General features: G+C 47.9%; 1 protein-coding gene across 1 annotated transcript in view; it reads right to left on the bottom strand.

The window, feature by feature from the left end:
* LOC147011997 (vitelline membrane outer layer protein 1-like) overlaps positions 1-13,836 on the bottom strand; it is a 26,422-nt gene extending 12,586 nt beyond the window's left edge. Inside the window, exon 1 of the mRNA XM_085858001.1 lies at positions 13,511-13,836. Coding sequence (XP_085714127.1) covers positions 13,511-13,723 — 213 coding nt within the window. The 5' untranslated portion in view covers positions 13,724-13,836. The remainder of the gene's footprint in view (positions 1-13,510) is intronic.
* Between the last annotated feature and the right edge of the window lie 3,654 nt (positions 13,837-17,490).

The following is a 17,490-nucleotide window of genomic DNA, read 5'->3' as shown; positions in this document are numbered from 1 at the left end:
CAACCCTATCCCACGCGGGGCTGATTGGCTCGATCGCGGTGAGACCGAAGGTCCACCCGTGACTGGTTCCCGGCGTTAGTCCGAGAGGGTCACGACTGGATTGTCCGTCCGGTGGGCGACGTGCCGCGGTTCGAGTTACGTGGCCGTCAGCACGCCGGCGGGCGCGAATCTGCAACACTGGTGTCAGGTCATGCGATACAAATTCATCGCCCTCCTCGCGGCACTGGTATCGGAGAACAGGAAAACGGGCTCTCCCTGTCTCCGGCTAAATTCACGGGGAATCGGTCAGGGGTGAGAGAAGCGACCCCGATTCCCTCAAATTACGGCGAGCAAATTAACCCTTTAAGAGAAGCAAGATGGCGTCTCAAGGCGGCGGGGAGCCGGGGGTATTAGAAATGTATATGTGTAGTAGTGTAGAATCCATGGTCCCAGGATGGAATCCCCGTGCAGAGGAAATGTTGATTGTGCAGGAACACGGACACGCCCAACTGGACCCAGAGCCCGAAATAGGAGAGGCAGCAGCCCCGGTGTATGACACCTCCCCCCCTCTCCACCAAAACCCTTCCCCAACCCTTGCCGAAACGGCTCAGCTGAGTGCATCCGACATGGCCCAGTTATGCGCCATGCTGGCGGCAATGACAGAAAAGATGGATACAAATACAAATGAAATGAAAAACGAAATGAAAGACATGAACAAGCAAATGAATGAAGTGAAAACGACGATGGATGCGAATACACAGCAAATGAAGGAGGAAATGAAAAAGCTACGGGGTGAGACGCAGAACATGGGCCGATGCCTGCAGGCGGGCATGAAGGCCGTGACCAAGGAGATAGGAATGGCGACTCCACGTGTGGAAGCAAACGAGCTGGAAGGGGGTGCAACGGCTGACAGGCCCGCGGTGGAGGCGGGTAAAAAAATAATTCGGGGGGCGTGTTGGGCGAGGGTCGCGACAGAGGAATCGACGGTGACCAAAAGGGAAAAATTAAATGGGGAGACCAAAACGTGTGAGACGAGACACGAGGTGACGACGACAGAAACTTATAAATGTATAGAGACACGGGAGATAGAAAAAATAGAGGAAAGACTACACGATGAAGACGGGGTAAGTGACGCACACACACACACAGAGGTCGTGGAGGACAATGGGGGTGAGCTGGCGGACTGTGTAGAGACCCAGTGCGAGCACCTGGATGGCCTCCTCCAGGAACGAGGGGAGGGAGTATGCCCCCTTGAGGCGAGTCACGACCAGGTGAGTTCGGTCGTGCTTTGCGAGGTTGAGAGGAGGAGTGCTGTGGACGGGTGCACGGAGAGCTTGGGGGTATAGAGGCCCCGGAGACCCTTGTGGGGACACGAATCCCCAGTGTGGTTGTCCCTGTGTGTGTGGTGCAAGGCGTGAGTGCGTCCCCGTGTGTGGAAGCGACCCCGTGTGTGAGTGGTGTGGTGGCGATGGTGCCAGAGTGCGTGCTTCCCAGCACGCCGTGTGTGGATGAGGCACCGTGTGTGAGTGAGGCACGGAGTATGGATGAGACACCGCGGTTGAGTGCCCCCGCTTGTGTGGATGAGGCACCGCGGTTGAGTGCCCCCGCGTGTGAGTGAGGCACGAGTGAATGGAGCACCACGTGTGAGTGGTATGGGTTATGCAAGGGAGACCGTGTGTGTGAGAGAGCGGTATGTGAGGGAGATGTCGGTTGGCATGCGGGAGCACGCAGCCGCGTCTCCCGGTGTGAATGTGATGGAGTGGACTGTGTGCGTCGTAACACGCAGGTATGCGTGTGCGGAATGGAGACGGAGACGGCGACAGAGGAGAGAAAGCCGAGTAGCGGCTGTAGCTGTTTCGGGGACCGTGCCGGGTTCACCCAGCAGTGAGCACGCGGTTCGTGCTGTGCAACGCACGAGACCGCCACGTGCTCGCTTGCGAGAGTGAAGTCCCGGTCCGGAAACGCACGCGGTGGATTTGCCGATCCCGCGGACGGACAAAGTTTAGGCAGGACTACGGATTTGGACTGGACGGGTTCTCCACGCGATCGTGTGTGTTAAGCTCCAACGGGCAAAGCACATGTGTTCGCGTGGGGAACCCCTCGAGACGTGGGGCTTGTGTTTTTTATGCGCACAGTGACGTCATGGCTGCACGTGTGGTTGGAATCCGGCAGGGAGGGTATCCCTGCCGGATGGTACCGTCAGGAGGGACGAGGAACACGTGCAGCTGCGCGGACGTCACGGGCAGGTGTAAAGTGCGCGAGCTCTGAGTTGCCGCGCAGGTGCTGCGCATGAAAAAAAAAAAAAAAAAAACACAAGCCTCACTTTCGGGTGCACAGGATTCCTGGGCAGGGTGAAAGACCCCTTACCTGGGCACAGGATGGAAACTAGTTAGGGGAAGGGGTTAGCTTAGGATTGGGACCGACTTCATGGGGCAGGGGTAAGTCCTCATGGAGTCCGTGGAATGGATTAGTTAGAGGGATGGTAGCGAGATTTAGGTTGGGAAATAATTTTTGGGATTATTTTGGAGACAGAAAAAGACTTGTGGATGTGTAGAGGGGACGTAGTTTAGCTACGTAGTGTTAAAAGGAACGTGCTGTAGTTTAAGGGACGACGTGGGAGCACGAGCTAGTTCGGGGATGTAGTTAGGAGGATGGCAGAGTTCACTGGTGTGTGTGTTGAAGAGTTGTGAGGTGAGTACATGATGAGTGGGTGAGGCCAGCGAGTCTGTGTGAGTGGAGCGAATGGGGAATGCATGGTGCGATGAGTGATTGGGGGGAGGAGTGACTCCCGCCCAAGGGACCCCGGGGTCAGAGTAAAGTGAGTTAGCTGGGTTAGTCAAATTGAAAAATGGAGGTCGTTTTGCTGTTGGTGGGAAAGTAGGCTCGAGACCCATTTGGAGGGGTGCAGGAGCCCTGTTGGCGGAGCTTGGGAGCGTGGCTGCGAAAGGTGAGTATCGCTGAGTGGGTACCCCGGGCACCAGGCTAGGTCGGCCGCCGGTAGGCCATGGGCCCATGGGGGGCCGGGATAGCGTAGTGGGCACGGGTGCGCCTGCTTGGTGCGGGGGCCCGGGCGCCATTAGCCGCGTGGGCAGTGTTGTGGGCACGGGTGACCCTCGGAAAGGGGCCCGGGAGGCCGGCCTGCCACGTGTGCGTTTCAGGGGAGGTGCCATGAGAGCACTCCCGGTGTTAGGGAGCTGGTAGGCTCGGAGGCAGTGTAGTGCCCGGGGGTGCCATAGCGGGAGATTCGGCAGAGGGTCGTGCCTGCCAAGGGAGCCACGTGTCCCAGCCAGGAGACCGTGTGAGGGCACGGAGAGAAAATTGGGGGGCGAGGCCCGAAATTGTGAGGACACCAACACAGGTGACGGGGAATCTGGGTTGTTAGAACCAATAGTTTAGCGAGGCGCTTGTTGAAAGCCCGGGGGTAGTTTAACAGTTAAATGGTTAGGGTAGATTAGGAGATGTACCCCTCCGCACCATCCATCCCCTCGCTGTCGTTGTGGGCCGCTGGACCCACTTTGGTTATAGATCGCCGAACTCTGGGGAGGCCATTCTGAGGCTTCGTTGGGCCTCGACACAGGACGTTAGCTCTCCCTTATTCCCCTCCGGGAAGGGAACGTAGGGGTTGGGAGTAGGCTAGGTGACAGGATAGGTTAGCCGAACAAAGATGATAAAGGGGGTTAGGGGACGATTTATAGTGGGGGAGTAAAAATAAAAACAACAAAAAAATAAGTTGGGGCTAAATTGGGGTTTGACAAATTCAGGGAGTGGGTATGTACAGTGACAGGCAAAGGTGATAGGTTGGGAGGGAGACAGGGAGGTAGGTCCGAGCCCGCCTTCCAAGTGGCCAGCACCACCGCACTCCCTCCACCAACCTCCACTGAACGGCAAAGGCTGGCCAACTTCATCGGCTGGCCGTGTTTTGCTTCAAGGCGGAGGCCGGCCAACTTCATCGGCAGCTGTTGTTTTGCTGCAAGGCCTGTGCCATCGGCTGGCCGTGTTTTTCTTCAAGGCCTGTGCCGGCCCACTTCATCGGCAGCTGTTGTGTTGCTGCAAGGCCTGTGCCGGCCGGATCATCTGCAGCTGTGGTACTTCAAGTGTGTGCCGGCCAGTTCGTCTGCCGGCTGTGTTTGCCTGCAGCGGCCTTCTTCTGCGGGCTGTGTTTGCCTGCTCACCTTTGCCATGCCATGCCCACTGCCCATGTTCACCAGCCCCGTTCAATTTTGCTTTGCCCCCCCTGTTCATTTCCATGTGCGCCAGGATCAAGGCAACAGTTTGCAAGCTGCGAGAACTGCCCTGTTGGCAGCGACAACACGGGCCTGCAGTGGCGGCCCGTGCACCGTGTTTGTGTTCATGCATCCATTCGTTGTGCTCATTGCGTGTGCCACTTGAGCTGGCACGGAGATTGCGTTGTGCAGCCCATGCACCGTTGTGGTTCACTGCGTTCAGTTCAAAAGGGAAGGCCTTGGACTGCGTGTGAGCAGCCAGCCACGTTCAGCCAGGCGGGCAGCCTGGCTCCCTGCTAACTGCTTTCTTTTTGCAGAGTTCAATGATCCTGGGCCATGGTTTAGTGTAAAATTTGTAAGTTAAGGTTAAGATGTACTGTAAATATGAGTGCGCCCCCGGCATGTCTGTCTAGCGCCGGCAATTTTATTTAAGTCGTCCGTGTGAGTGAGTTTGTTTAGGTAGTTACGCAGCCCTCAGGTTATTTATTTTGGGGACACGAATACCATGAATGTCGCACTCAGGGATCCGTAGGTAAAATGTACTAGGGGAAAACTACACATGATGGCACACGAAAATTTGACGACTCGGGACGAGTCTGTAAAAAGGGGAGGGGTTAGTGTTGTGGTTACCAAATTCGCAAACCACCATTCAGGTCCCTTAGGTGAGATATCTCGGTAAGTACATGTGTAGTTAGGCCCAAACCCGTTGTCTAGTGGGAATACATGTCATTTATGCGTGCTGCGACTCTTCAGGATAGCCGTTTTTCTTTTGCTATCTTTATTTTGGACCAACCGCCATGATTACCACCACAACCACAACATCAACCACCAACCACAACGCCGCTTCACCACAACCGCCACGACCTTCACGTCACACCTCGCAACCGTCGCATCGCCACCGTTCTTGCGCCTCTTGTGGGTACCGGTGTTGGACTCGTGCAGGGCGCGCGCCGAACAGCGGGTACAAAACCACGGATTTTCCACTTCAAAAACGGATCAAAATGGACACACGCCCACTTTTGTTCCGTCCAATCGGTGAGCGAGGGGCGAATTGGCCCCGCCCCCAGGGCGTTGGAGGGCGATCGATATATGCAAATTTATGGATCAAAAAGCATTCACGCCCACTTTTTCTCGGGCCAATGGGGAGCGAGGTGAAAGGTCGAAGAGGAGGGGTCAAAGATGAGAGGGCGAAGCACGGGGCTGATATAAGCGACCGCGTTCGTCAGTCAAGGGAACAGAAGAGTTAAGACTTCGCGGGCGGTGGAGTTGGGAAGAAGAGGAACAGAGAGTTAAGACTTCGCGGGCGGTGGAGTTGGCAAGAAGGAGCTGGTCGTCGTGTGCGTTGGAGTCGGAGCGGAGGGGACGGAGCTGTGGAGAGGCGGCGAGGGCAGACGAGGGGTGCTCGCGTCGTGCAGGGAGCTGCACCCCAGGGAGGCCGACAGCGCGACCTGGCCGAGGTGGAGACGCTCGTCGCGGGACAATAAAAATCCTCTATACCCCGAGCATCAGCAACCCCCTCCTGTTTACCCCCGCGCTGAGATAGTGCGACCAAGGGGGCCCCTTTCCCACCCCCTACCAGAGCACTGCCCGCTGAGCCCGCGGAGGTTGAGGCACCATCGCCGCTCCGCGTCTCATCACCAGACGGAGTAGGCCCGACCCGGTCTCGGCCTCAGACCCGCACCTCATCCTTGAGGTATTCTTTCCTTGGTTTTGGGTATGTGTTGTCGGCGCCGTCTGTGAAGTAAAATTGTATAAGTGTTGCCGTGTACTCGTGTAATCGGTATTAGATCTGCATTGTCGCATTTGCTTTTTGTGTAAATTGCATTGTGTTTTTCTTTTCTGTGTGCTTTGGTGGAATTGAATATGTGTGTGCTTTCCGTTCGTCGCGAATAAATGTGCTTTGTGTTGAACTGTTTCCCGCTTAAACCGTCATTTCTTTCATTGAATCCTCATCTTGCTTCACGTAAAGGGTTGGTAGTGGGCTGAATACGCCCGATAATTAATCGAACCGTCGAGGTCGACGAATAACACCGCTCGGTTATCCCGATAGTACGGAACGGGTCGCTTAAGTGGCCCGTGTCCGAGAAATCGACCTGCTTGGCGAGGTGCGATCGCCCGGTCTACCCTCCGCGTGGGTACTTAGGTAGGTCGAATTTGGCGAGCAACCCTATCCCACGCGGGGGCTGATTGGCTCGATCGCGGTGAGACCGAAAGGTCCACCCGTGACTGGTTCCCGGCGTTAGTCCGAGAGGGTCACGACTGGATTGTCCGTCCGGTGGGCGACGTGCCGCGATTCGAGTTACGTGGCCGTCAGCACGCCGGCGGGCGCGAATCTGCAACAATATATATAGAAAGACCGACCCACATCTCTCACCTAAGAATGGAAGGAATAGCCAATCAACTCTCACCTAATCTACTAAACCAAGGTGGCTAGGATTATATAAATAATTGACCCCTCCCACACTCCTCCAGCCGAAGAAGCTGCGTAAAGCAACCCAAGAAAACTTACACAAGGTAAGTGCTATGCTGTTTCAAATCTTTCCCAGCTCTATACCTTAACAATGTTTAAGTATATCCCGCTCGTACATGTATATGTGTATGTATGTATGTATGTATGTATATATATGTATATATATATGTATATATATATATATATATATATATATATATATATATATATATATATATATATATATATATATATATATGTATATGTATATATATATATATATATATATATATATATATATATATATATATATATATATATATATATATATATATGTATGTATATATATGTATATATATATATATATATATATATATATATATATATATATATATATATATATATATATATATATATATATATATATATATATACACAACTCTGGAAAAAATTAAGAGACCACTGCAAAATTATCAGTTTTTCTGGTTTTACTATTTATAGGTATCTTCTTCTTCTTCCTCTTTCGGCTTGCTCCCGCTAGGGGTCGCCACAGCGGACCAACTGTCTCCATTTTGCTCTATCCTCCACATCTTCCATTGACACTCCAACCACCCGCATGTCCGCCCTCACCGCATCCATGAACCTCTTCTTTGGCCTTCCTCTTCTCCTCCTGCCTGGCGGCTCCATCTTCAACATCCTTCTCCCGATATACTCCGTTTCCCTCCTGTGCACATGTCCAAACCATCTCAATCTCGCCTCTCTCACTTTGTCTCCAAACCGTCCTACCTGCGCTGTCCCTCTAATACACTCATTTCTTATCCTATCCATCCTCGTCACTCCCAACGAGAATCGCAGCATCTTTAACTCTGCCACCTCCAGCTCTGCTTCCTGTCTTTTTGTTAGCGCCACCGCCTCCAAACCATACAACATAGCTGGTCTCACTACCGTCTTATATACTTTCCCCTTCACTCTTGCAGCTACCCTTCTGTCACAAATCACTCCTGCAACTCTTCTCCACCCACTCCATCCTGCCTGCACTCTCTTTTTCACTTCTCTCCCACACTCTCCGTTACTTTGGACAGTTGATCCCAAGTATTTAAACAAATACACCTTCCTCACCTCAACTCCTTGCAACTGCACCATACCACCACCCTCCCTCTCATTTACGCACATATACTCCGTCTTACTCCTACTGACTAACATTCCCCTTCTCTCCAGTGCGTACCTCCACCTCTCAAGGCTCGATTCAGCCTGCTCCCTACTCTCCCTACAGATCATGATGTCATCCGCGAACATCATGGTCCATGGAGACTCTAGTCTGATCTCTCGTCCGTCAACCTGTCCATCACCATTGCAAACAGGAAAGGGCTCAGAGTCGATCCTTGGTGCAATCCCACTTTAACCTTAAACCGGTCCGTCATTCCTACCGCACACCTCACCGCTGTCACACTGTCCTCATACATATCCTGCACGATCCTCACATACTTCTCCACCACTCCCGACTTCCTCATACAATGCCACAACTCATCTCTTGGCACCCTATCATAAGCTTTCTCTAAATCCACAAACACACAATGTAACTCTTTCTGGCCTTCCCTGTACTTCTCCATCAACATTCTCAAAGCAAACATCGCATCAGTGGTGCTCTTTCCTGGCATAAACCCATATTGCTGCTCACAGATCGTCACCTCTCCTCTCAACCGAGCTTCCACTACTCTTTCCCACAACTTCATGGTGTGGCTTAACAACTTTATCCCTCTGTAATTTCCACAGCTCTGCACATCACCCTTATTCTTGAAAATCGGAATCAGTACACTTAATCTCCACTCCTCCGGCATCCTCTCACTTTCCAAGACTTTATTAAACAATCTGGTTAACAACCCCACTGCCATCTCTCCTAAGCACTTCCATGCCTCCACTGGTATACCATCTGGGCCAACCGCCTTTCCACTTTTCATCTTCTTCATAGCAGTCCTCACTTCATCCTTACTGATCCACCCCACTTCCAGATTCACTATCTCCACCTCTTCCAACCTTCTCTCTCTCTCATTTTCTTCATTCATCAGCTCCTCAAAGTACTCCATCCACCTTCTCAACACACTCTCCTCGCTTGTCAGCACATTCCCATTTGCGTCCTTTGTCACCTAACCTCCAGCACATACTTCGCATCTCGGGCCATCTGTCTTGGCAATCGGTATAAATCCTTTTCCCCTTGTTTTGTATCCAGCTTCTCATACAGCTCGTCATATGCCTTTTCCTTGGCCTTTGCCACCTCTCTTTGCTTTTCGACGCCACTCCTTGTACTCCTGCCGACTTTCTTCATCTCTCTGACTATCCCACTTCTTTTTCGCCAACCCCTTCTTCCTTATACTTTCCTGTACTTCCTCATTCCACCACCAAGTCTCCTTATCTTCCTTCCTCTGTCCAGATGTCACACCAAGTACCTTCCGCGCTATCTCCCTCACAACTTCTGCTGTCGTTGCCCAATCATCCCACCCATCTTTACCACCATCCAGCGCCTGTCTCACCTCCTCCCTAAATTTCACGCAACAGTCTTCCTCCTTCAGCTTCCACCATCTGGTCCTTGGTTCAGCCCTCACTCTCTTCCTCAACCTCACCTCGAAAGTCATCCTGCAGACCACCAATCGATGCTGTCGAGCTACACTCTCCCCTGCCACAACCTTACAGTCACTAATCTCTTTCAGGTTGCATCTCCTACTTAAGATGTAATCCACCTGTGTGCACTTTCCTCCACTCTTGTATGTCACCCTGTGTTCCTCCTTCTTCTTGAAATACGTGTTTACCACTGCCATTTCCATTCTTTTGCAAACTCTACGACCATTTGCCCTTCCACATTTCTCTTGTTGAGACCGTACCTCCCCATCACCTCCTCATCCTCTTTATTCCCTTCCCCAACATGTCCATTGAAATCTGCTCCAATCACCACTCTTTCATCCTTGGATACACTCTCCACCACTTCATCTAACTCACTCCAGAAATCTTCTTTATATTCCATCTCACACCCCATATGTGGGGCATATGCACTGATGACATTCATCATCACCCCTTCAATTTCCAACTTCACACTCATCACTCGGGCAGACACCCTCCTCACCTCCAATACCTTCTTGACATGATCTTCCTTCAGGATTATCCCGACACCATTTCTCCTCCCATCCACACCATGGTAGAACAGTTTGAAACCACCTCCAATGCTCCTCGCCTTACTCCCCATCCACTTGGTCTCTTGTACACACAGTATGTCCACCTTTCTTCTCTCCATCATATCAGCCAACTCTCGCCCTTTGCCAGTCATCGTCCCAACATTCAGAGTTCCAACTCTCACCTCCACACTTCTACCCTTCCCCCTCTCCCACTGCCTCCGGACTCGCCTTCCCCGTCTCCTTCTCCTCCTTCGCCCAGCAGTAGCACAATTTCCACTGGTACCCTGCTGACCACCGGTACCGGTGGCGGTCGTTGGTAACCCGGGCCCCGCCCGACCCGGTATGGAAATTCGTATTGTTGACCGCATAATGATATGGCATAGGTTTTACGCGGATGCCCTTCCTGACGCAACCCTGGTGGCCTCTTACGACACACAGGGATATGGTACACCTATTCTAACCGGGGCCGCATACACCGGGCCCAGTACAACTGGTGCTCATTTCGCCGACCTCGGAAGGATGGCAGGCTGGGTCAACCCCCTGGTGTTTTCGACTTGGTTTATATATATTTATATATATATATAGATATAGATATATATATATATATATATATATATATATACATTATATAAATACATATATATATATATATATATATATATATATATACACATATACATACATATATTAATTCAGTGTCCCAACGGGGCTTGAACTCAGGACCTCTTGGGTCCCAAGCCACTGCCCTTACCACTGCGCCAACACCAGGCTTATAATGTTTGAGTAAAATGAACATTTGAGGTATGTGTTTGAGTAAAATGAACATATTTGTTTTATTATATAAACTACTGACAACATTTCTCCCAAGTTCCAAATAAAAATTGTCATTTAGAGCATTTATTTGCAGAAAATGACAACTGGTCAAAATAACAACAAAGATTCAGTGTTTTCAGACCTCAAATAATACAAACAAAACAAGTTCATATTCATTTTTAAACAACACAATACGAATATTTTAACTTCGGAAGAGTTCAGAAATCAATATTTTGTGGAATAACCCTGATTTTCAATCACAGCTTTCAGGCGTCTTGGCATGCTCTCCACCAGTCTTTCACATTGCTGTTGGGTGACTTTATGCCACTCGTGGCGCAAAAATTCAAGCAGCTTGGCTTTGTTTGATGGCTTGTGACCATCGATCTTCTTCTTGATCACATTCCAGAGGTTTTCAATGGGGTTGAGGTCTGGAGATTGGGCTGGCCATGACAGGGTCGTGATCTGATGGTCCTCCATCCACACCTTGATTGATCTGGCTGTGTGGCATGGAGCATTGTCCTGCTGGAAAAAACAATCCTCAGAGTTGGGGAACATTGTCAGAGCAGAAGGAAGCAAGTGTTCTTCCAGGACAACCTTGTTCGTGGCTTGATTCATGAGTCCTTCACAAAGACAAATCTGCCCGATTCCAGCCTTGCTGAAGCACCCCCAGATCATCACCGATCCTCCACCAAATTTCACAGTGGGTGCGAGACACTGTGGCTTGTAGGCCTCTCCAGGTCTCCGTCTAACCATTAGACAACCAGGTGTTGGGCAAAGCTGATGACCTTACTCCGTCTTCAAAGAGAAGATGACCTTACTCCAGTCCTCTACGGTCCAATCCTTATGGTCTTTTGCAAACCTCAGACTGGCTCTTCTTTGCTTCTCATTGATGAAGGGCTTTTTTCTAGCTTTGCACGACTTCAGCCCTGCCCCGAGGAGCCTGTTTCGAACCGTCCTCTCCGTGCACTTCACCCCAGCTGCCGTTTGCCATTCTTTTTGTAGGTCACTTGATGTCATTCTACGGTTGTTGAGTGACATTCCAATGAGTTGGCGGTCATCCTGGTCAGTGGAAAGTCGTTTTCGCCCTCTGCCAGTCTGTAGCTTTGTTGTCCCCAATGTCTGCTGCTTGACCTATGAACCACCGTCTTTGAAATTTTAAGGATGGAAGCAATGTGACGCTCACGGTATCCCTCTGCCAGTAAAGCCAGCATTGAACCCTTCTTTTCCTCACTCAAAACTTTTCTTTTCAACTCTTTTGGCATGGTCAATAGTTATTATTTTGATTCCAATTATTTTTGAGGTACGACTAGCACTGTTTTTGTGATCCAGCTGGAGTCCTATTGCAAGAGGATAGTGATGACCACAGCAGTGGTTTTTATACTTTTCCTTGTTAAATAAGATTCGGTTCAGGTGATCACCTAATCAGTACCTCACGACGTAGAACGAGGTGTGCCTGTGTTGGAATTCAACAAACACTGGAATGGAATGGCTGCCATACATGTAGAGATGCTGATTTAAATTTTTTTTGGAGTGGTCTCTTATTTTTTTCCAGATATATATATATATATATATATATATATATATATATATATATATATATATATATATATATATATATATATATATATATATATATATATATATATATATATATATATATATATATATACAAATATACAAACATATTTTATACATACTTATTATATATATATATATATATATATATATATATATATATATATATATATATATATATATATATATATATATATATATACATATGTAAAACCGTGACCATAAAGGACCTTAACATTTCTAAATCGTTTGGCCACCCGAAAAACTATCGGTTCACATATTTAGATCATCTCAATTAGAGTATGCATTGCTGAGATGTGCCTGATATATTTTGCCTTGACCTCGTTGGACCTCAGAACATGTCCAAATCGATTAGGCATCCTAAAAACTGTCGGTTTACATACCTAGATCTTCTCAATCGGAGCATGCATTGTTATAATATGCCCGTTTCAACATTGATATAGCCGTATAAAGGTCAAGGTCATTAAGGGGTCACATGACCCCCTTAATGGGGTCAAAAAAAAAAGTCACCTTTCATTTTCATGTTACGTCCTAAAGATGCGATATCCACTCCTAACTCAATTTGGGCATCAAATTTCAACAGAATTTATATGGTCAACCTCACTCTATTGACCAATAGAAGATATTTGAAGGAATCAGTTCTGCCTCAATGTACTCCACTTTGCTGATTCTGGTTCATGTTCCACTGTCTCTCCCTCCAAGCAATGCCGACAGTGAACGCTGCATTTTTACGGTCCGTGAAATTGACTGAGGACAGAAGCCACCTGGAGAGGACTGCAGTTGCATCTCTGCTGATGCTCTAGATAAACAATGATGACGCCTGCTTTGCTCAAAAACCTGCAGCAGAGATTCTCAAATTGAACAAATCAGCTGTTTGCATATACAATGCCAATAATGGTACCTATGACCATCCAGATGCAGTGCAAGCACCCAGCAACAGTTGAAGACAATCCAGTTACTTCGGGGCAAGAAGGCGGGTGCTGAAACCCACCCATTATGGCCCGGCTAGTGCTCAAGCGCTCACCCGTCCTGTCCTGCCCAGTCTAAGCTTTTGAGAACTGGCAAATTATGAACATTTTGTATTTCTACTGGGCATGCACTATGTGGAGGCAAAACCAATTTTCGTCTCATGTTCTGTTGTCCAAACGACATGAAACCACATACATTTTCTTGTAGCACCTTTCACACATACCCAGACAGTATTGCAAACCAAACTCAAACCTAGGAAAGATTCAGTAGGTGAAGATATCATGATGCAGGTCTTTGCAGCAGGTAGTTAAACTCACCTTCATTATGAAGCCATTGGCATATGTCCCTGGTTTACAGAACTCCTTGAAGCACCAACCTCCCCAACGTCCTCCATTTTCAACGCCCATGACGGTGGCACCAGAACGGAAGCCGTAGATGCCGTACACTTGAGAGTGTAAGTTTCCACAACGGAGACCTGTTGCTTGTGTTGCGAAAAGAACTCCAAGTAGAGCTAATAGCTGACCAAACATCTCTGCACAGAGGTTAGTAACTTTAGAAACTTCGACCAAACCTGCTGTCGTTGAAACGACGGAAAAGTAAAAATCAGAAACTGTCTCAAATGACAAAGCCTTTTATGTTCCATCGGTCGTCTTTTAAGTATTAAGCAGAACACGCCTCCCCACTGTTATCTAAACTTTGCAAAAGTTGGGTAGTCGCTTTGTTACATCACTTGGCGATACATTGACTTCATTTCTCACATACTCATCGATTTGTCCAATGGTGTCCGAATGTCCTGGTTATTTGTATTGGTGAGTCGAGTTCGTTTTTCATGTGTACACAATCAGCCTCCTATAAAAGAAATAGAGGTTTAGAGTAAAACTTCCAGCGGATAAAGGAACTCAAATTCAACTTTTTATTTTGAGCATTGTTTGAAAGTACTTTAAAAGGCATGATACAGTGCAGTGCTAACTTTTCTAAATAATGTACCTTTTTGTATATAGTCGAGTCTCATGAAGCGGCAAAAACACAGAACAGAGAACGGCACTCGGGAGAGCGCAACCCTCCGCCCGGATTCAGATCTTCACCAAAATCGAATCTATTCGGCCTTGTCACACACCAAACCTGTCCACAACTTTTGAGATATCCCTGCACAGACACAGACAGATGGGGAGAAAACATAACCTCCGTCCCCCTTTGGTGGCACAGGTAAAGAAATTAAAAAAGGGGGGGTGGAACACACCAACAGTGGTGTCGAGGGACAAAATAGAGGGAAAATTGGCCTTAAAGAAAGGCAAAGTTTGCCAAGAGATAACATCTTGGTTGGTCTGTTTTAGAGGTCCCATCTCAACCGATGCAAGGATCTCAGGTTCAAATACCATACGCATGTCCAAAGTGTCATAATGTCCTTGTCAATGTAAAAGTGCGTCTGTCCTGCTTGTGATTATATACTGAAACGCAAAAGAAACTTACCACTTGTTTGACATGTAATAAAATTGTAACAGTTCAAAATAAAACAAACCAACAATTGCTAAATGAAACATTGGCATTTTATTGATGACATGTCAAGTTTTTGACCAAGATACACCATCTCATAAGTTTGTTCTACAGTACAGAACAGCACAGGGTGCAATGTCAGTCCCCTTTCAATAGCGTGTGTGACCACCATCGTTTTGGATACAGGCAGTGCATCGTCGGCGCATACTGCCTACTAGTCTTTGGATGGATTGCTGCTGGATTCTGTCCCACTCAGTCTTCAATGTCTGAAGCCATCTGACTTTGGACCATCTGCCTGTCCTGCCTTGCAATGGTGACTCTTGACCTCCCTGATCGAGGTCTGTCATCTGCAGAGTTGTGGAGGGTGTCTCTGTCCACCAGGGCCGATATCGTCTAGTGTGAACAGCCAAAGTGACGTGCCACCTCACGGTAGCTCAATCCGCCTTGCGGTATGCCCAAGGCACACTGCCGTTGATCCCTTGACAATCGTGGCATGTTGATCGAAATGCCCATTTTGCACTGGCCTTTTTAAAGCCAATATCAAGACATCACGTGCCGCTCATTAAAATCATCCCGCACCCCTTGGCTAATCACTGACAGTCAAAACGGCTGTTCAACAGCTGTGCTATGAAGTGACCATTGAAGGTTCAAGTGACCATCCGTGACCATTTTGTTTGACAGTGAGGACACTATTGTCCACAAATAAGTTCACACATTTACGACACGCAGTGTTATTGTTGGTATTTGAAGGTTTAAAAGGTGGTAAGTTTCTTTTGCGTTTCAGTATATATCAACTCCATTGAGCTCGAGATCGATAGAAAAAACAAGCCAATCAGATTTCACAAGCCTTGGTGATGTAAGGGTTAAAATGTCCATTCTGAGTCTGCGAGGGCAGTGGTTCGATTTCTGGCTGTCATAGCAAAGACTTTGGAAATGGTACGTGTTGCTTCCTTGCTTGATACTCAGCATTTAAAAAAGATAGAGCACGGACAAACGACCATTGGTTGGCAACCATTGCACAAGGGCCTAATGGCCTCCTTTTGCATTGAAGTTCCTTTTAAGGGAACTCTTTAGTATCTATGCCCACGACAGCACAGCGGTAATTCATATGCTCCAATCGATGTTGAGATCGCTTCTTGCTTTCAGAAAAAGTGAGTGCTTCTTTCAGGAGACTGGTGCAGTGTTCAGTTGAGTACCAAGACTTTTATGACTGCAAATCTTGGACACCCTACCACTGTCACAAAGCTGCTGGAGCAATTTGATCTGCGTTGTCTGAGAAAGATTGCTGGAATCACGCGGCGTGATCAAATCCCTGAAAACACAGTCCTTGATCCTTGTGGGATTGCTGCCATAGAGTTCAATCTGATGCAAGCAGAACTCCGCCAGCCAGGTAATCTTGTGTGGATGGGCGACAACAGAATGCCTAAAGTACTTTTCTACAGCCAAATAGAGGAGGGACAACATTCACATGGAGGGAAAAGGAAGTGGTACAAAGATGTTCTCAACGTCACCCCCAAAGCTTGCAACGTTTTCACCATCACATGGTTGCAACATGGTTTGGAAAGAACATTTTGGCCAAACATTTGAAAAGATGGTGTTAGCTCGTTACCCCAATGTGTGCAAAGCAGGGTGAAACAATTGGTTCACTCTACCTGTCTACAGCCGTGTTTATGATCAAGGAACTACTTAATTGCAATTGAATATTATATTTTGAACACTGTCGATCAGGAATCAGAACACGAACCTGCAGATTCGCAGTACTTTGGCTCGAAATTGTAAAATTGTACAGAATCTCATCCCGAGCACGTATGCGCACAGAGTAAAGTAATTGCACTCTGTCTGGCAGTCAAACAAATTTAAAATCATTCCAAATAGGAAACTTACCGCTTTTAGGGACGTCATAAATGACACAAACAACAGGTATGAAGAACTAATTTAGCATGTTAAATAAGGTGGTGTAAAAGACGCTGCATCAAAGGCGGTACACTTCCAAAAAAAAACAACAAAATTCCCCCGACAACCTTCAAAATCTCTTTTATTTCAATTGAATTATACACTTGTACATTGGAGAACACAAATCACCTTCTTGGCACTTTCAAAAGACCTTCCGTTTGGCAGTTTATTGACGTATTGTTTTAATGGTTACTATCTGCACATAAACCTCAACTGCTGCCTTCAGATCAGGTTCAGATCTGGGGTGTTCCTTGTAGACGTTATCCTTACAAGCTCCCCAGAGGAAAAAAAATCTTGCGGATTGAGGTCGGGACTGTGTGGAGACCATTTATTTTTCCATTCGCAAACTGAGAACTCGTCGGAATTTTTGACGCAGAAAGGCAATCATCTCGTTGGCTGTATGCGGGGTAGCACCGTCTTGCATAAACCACTGTCACCGGAGGGCTGCAGTGCTCATCGATTGCTTCAAGTCTTTGTAAAATGCATTGACAATCGACTGGTATCGTTCTTGATTGATGGTAACCGTTCTTCCGTTTTTGTCGTCAAACCAATACGGCCCAAACACACCTCTGTAGATGACAGCCACAAAAGCAGTGACTTTCCGACCCTTGAGCGACTTATCTTCAACCTCATCTGAGCGTTGACTTCCCCAGAAAATGTTGTTGTATGAATTGATAGCACCATTGACGTGAAAGTGTGCCTCGTCACGAAGCCACACATCGCAAATCCAGTTTGGGTTTTCCTCCATCTTCTGCAGAAGCATCTCACTCACAGCGACTCGTGCTGCTTTATCCCCATCGGTCAATTTATGGGCTGTTGTGTTGTGGTCAGGAAAGAGGTTTAAATCTTG

This window comes from Eptatretus burgeri, chromosome 15, assembly GCF_056783735.1.
Source record: "Eptatretus burgeri isolate ZD-2024b chromosome 15, Ebu_testis_v1, whole genome shotgun sequence".
Taxonomy (NCBI): Eukaryota; Metazoa; Chordata; class Myxini; order Myxiniformes; family Myxinidae; genus Eptatretus; species Eptatretus burgeri.
This window is presented reverse-complemented; position numbering and strand designations above follow the sequence as displayed.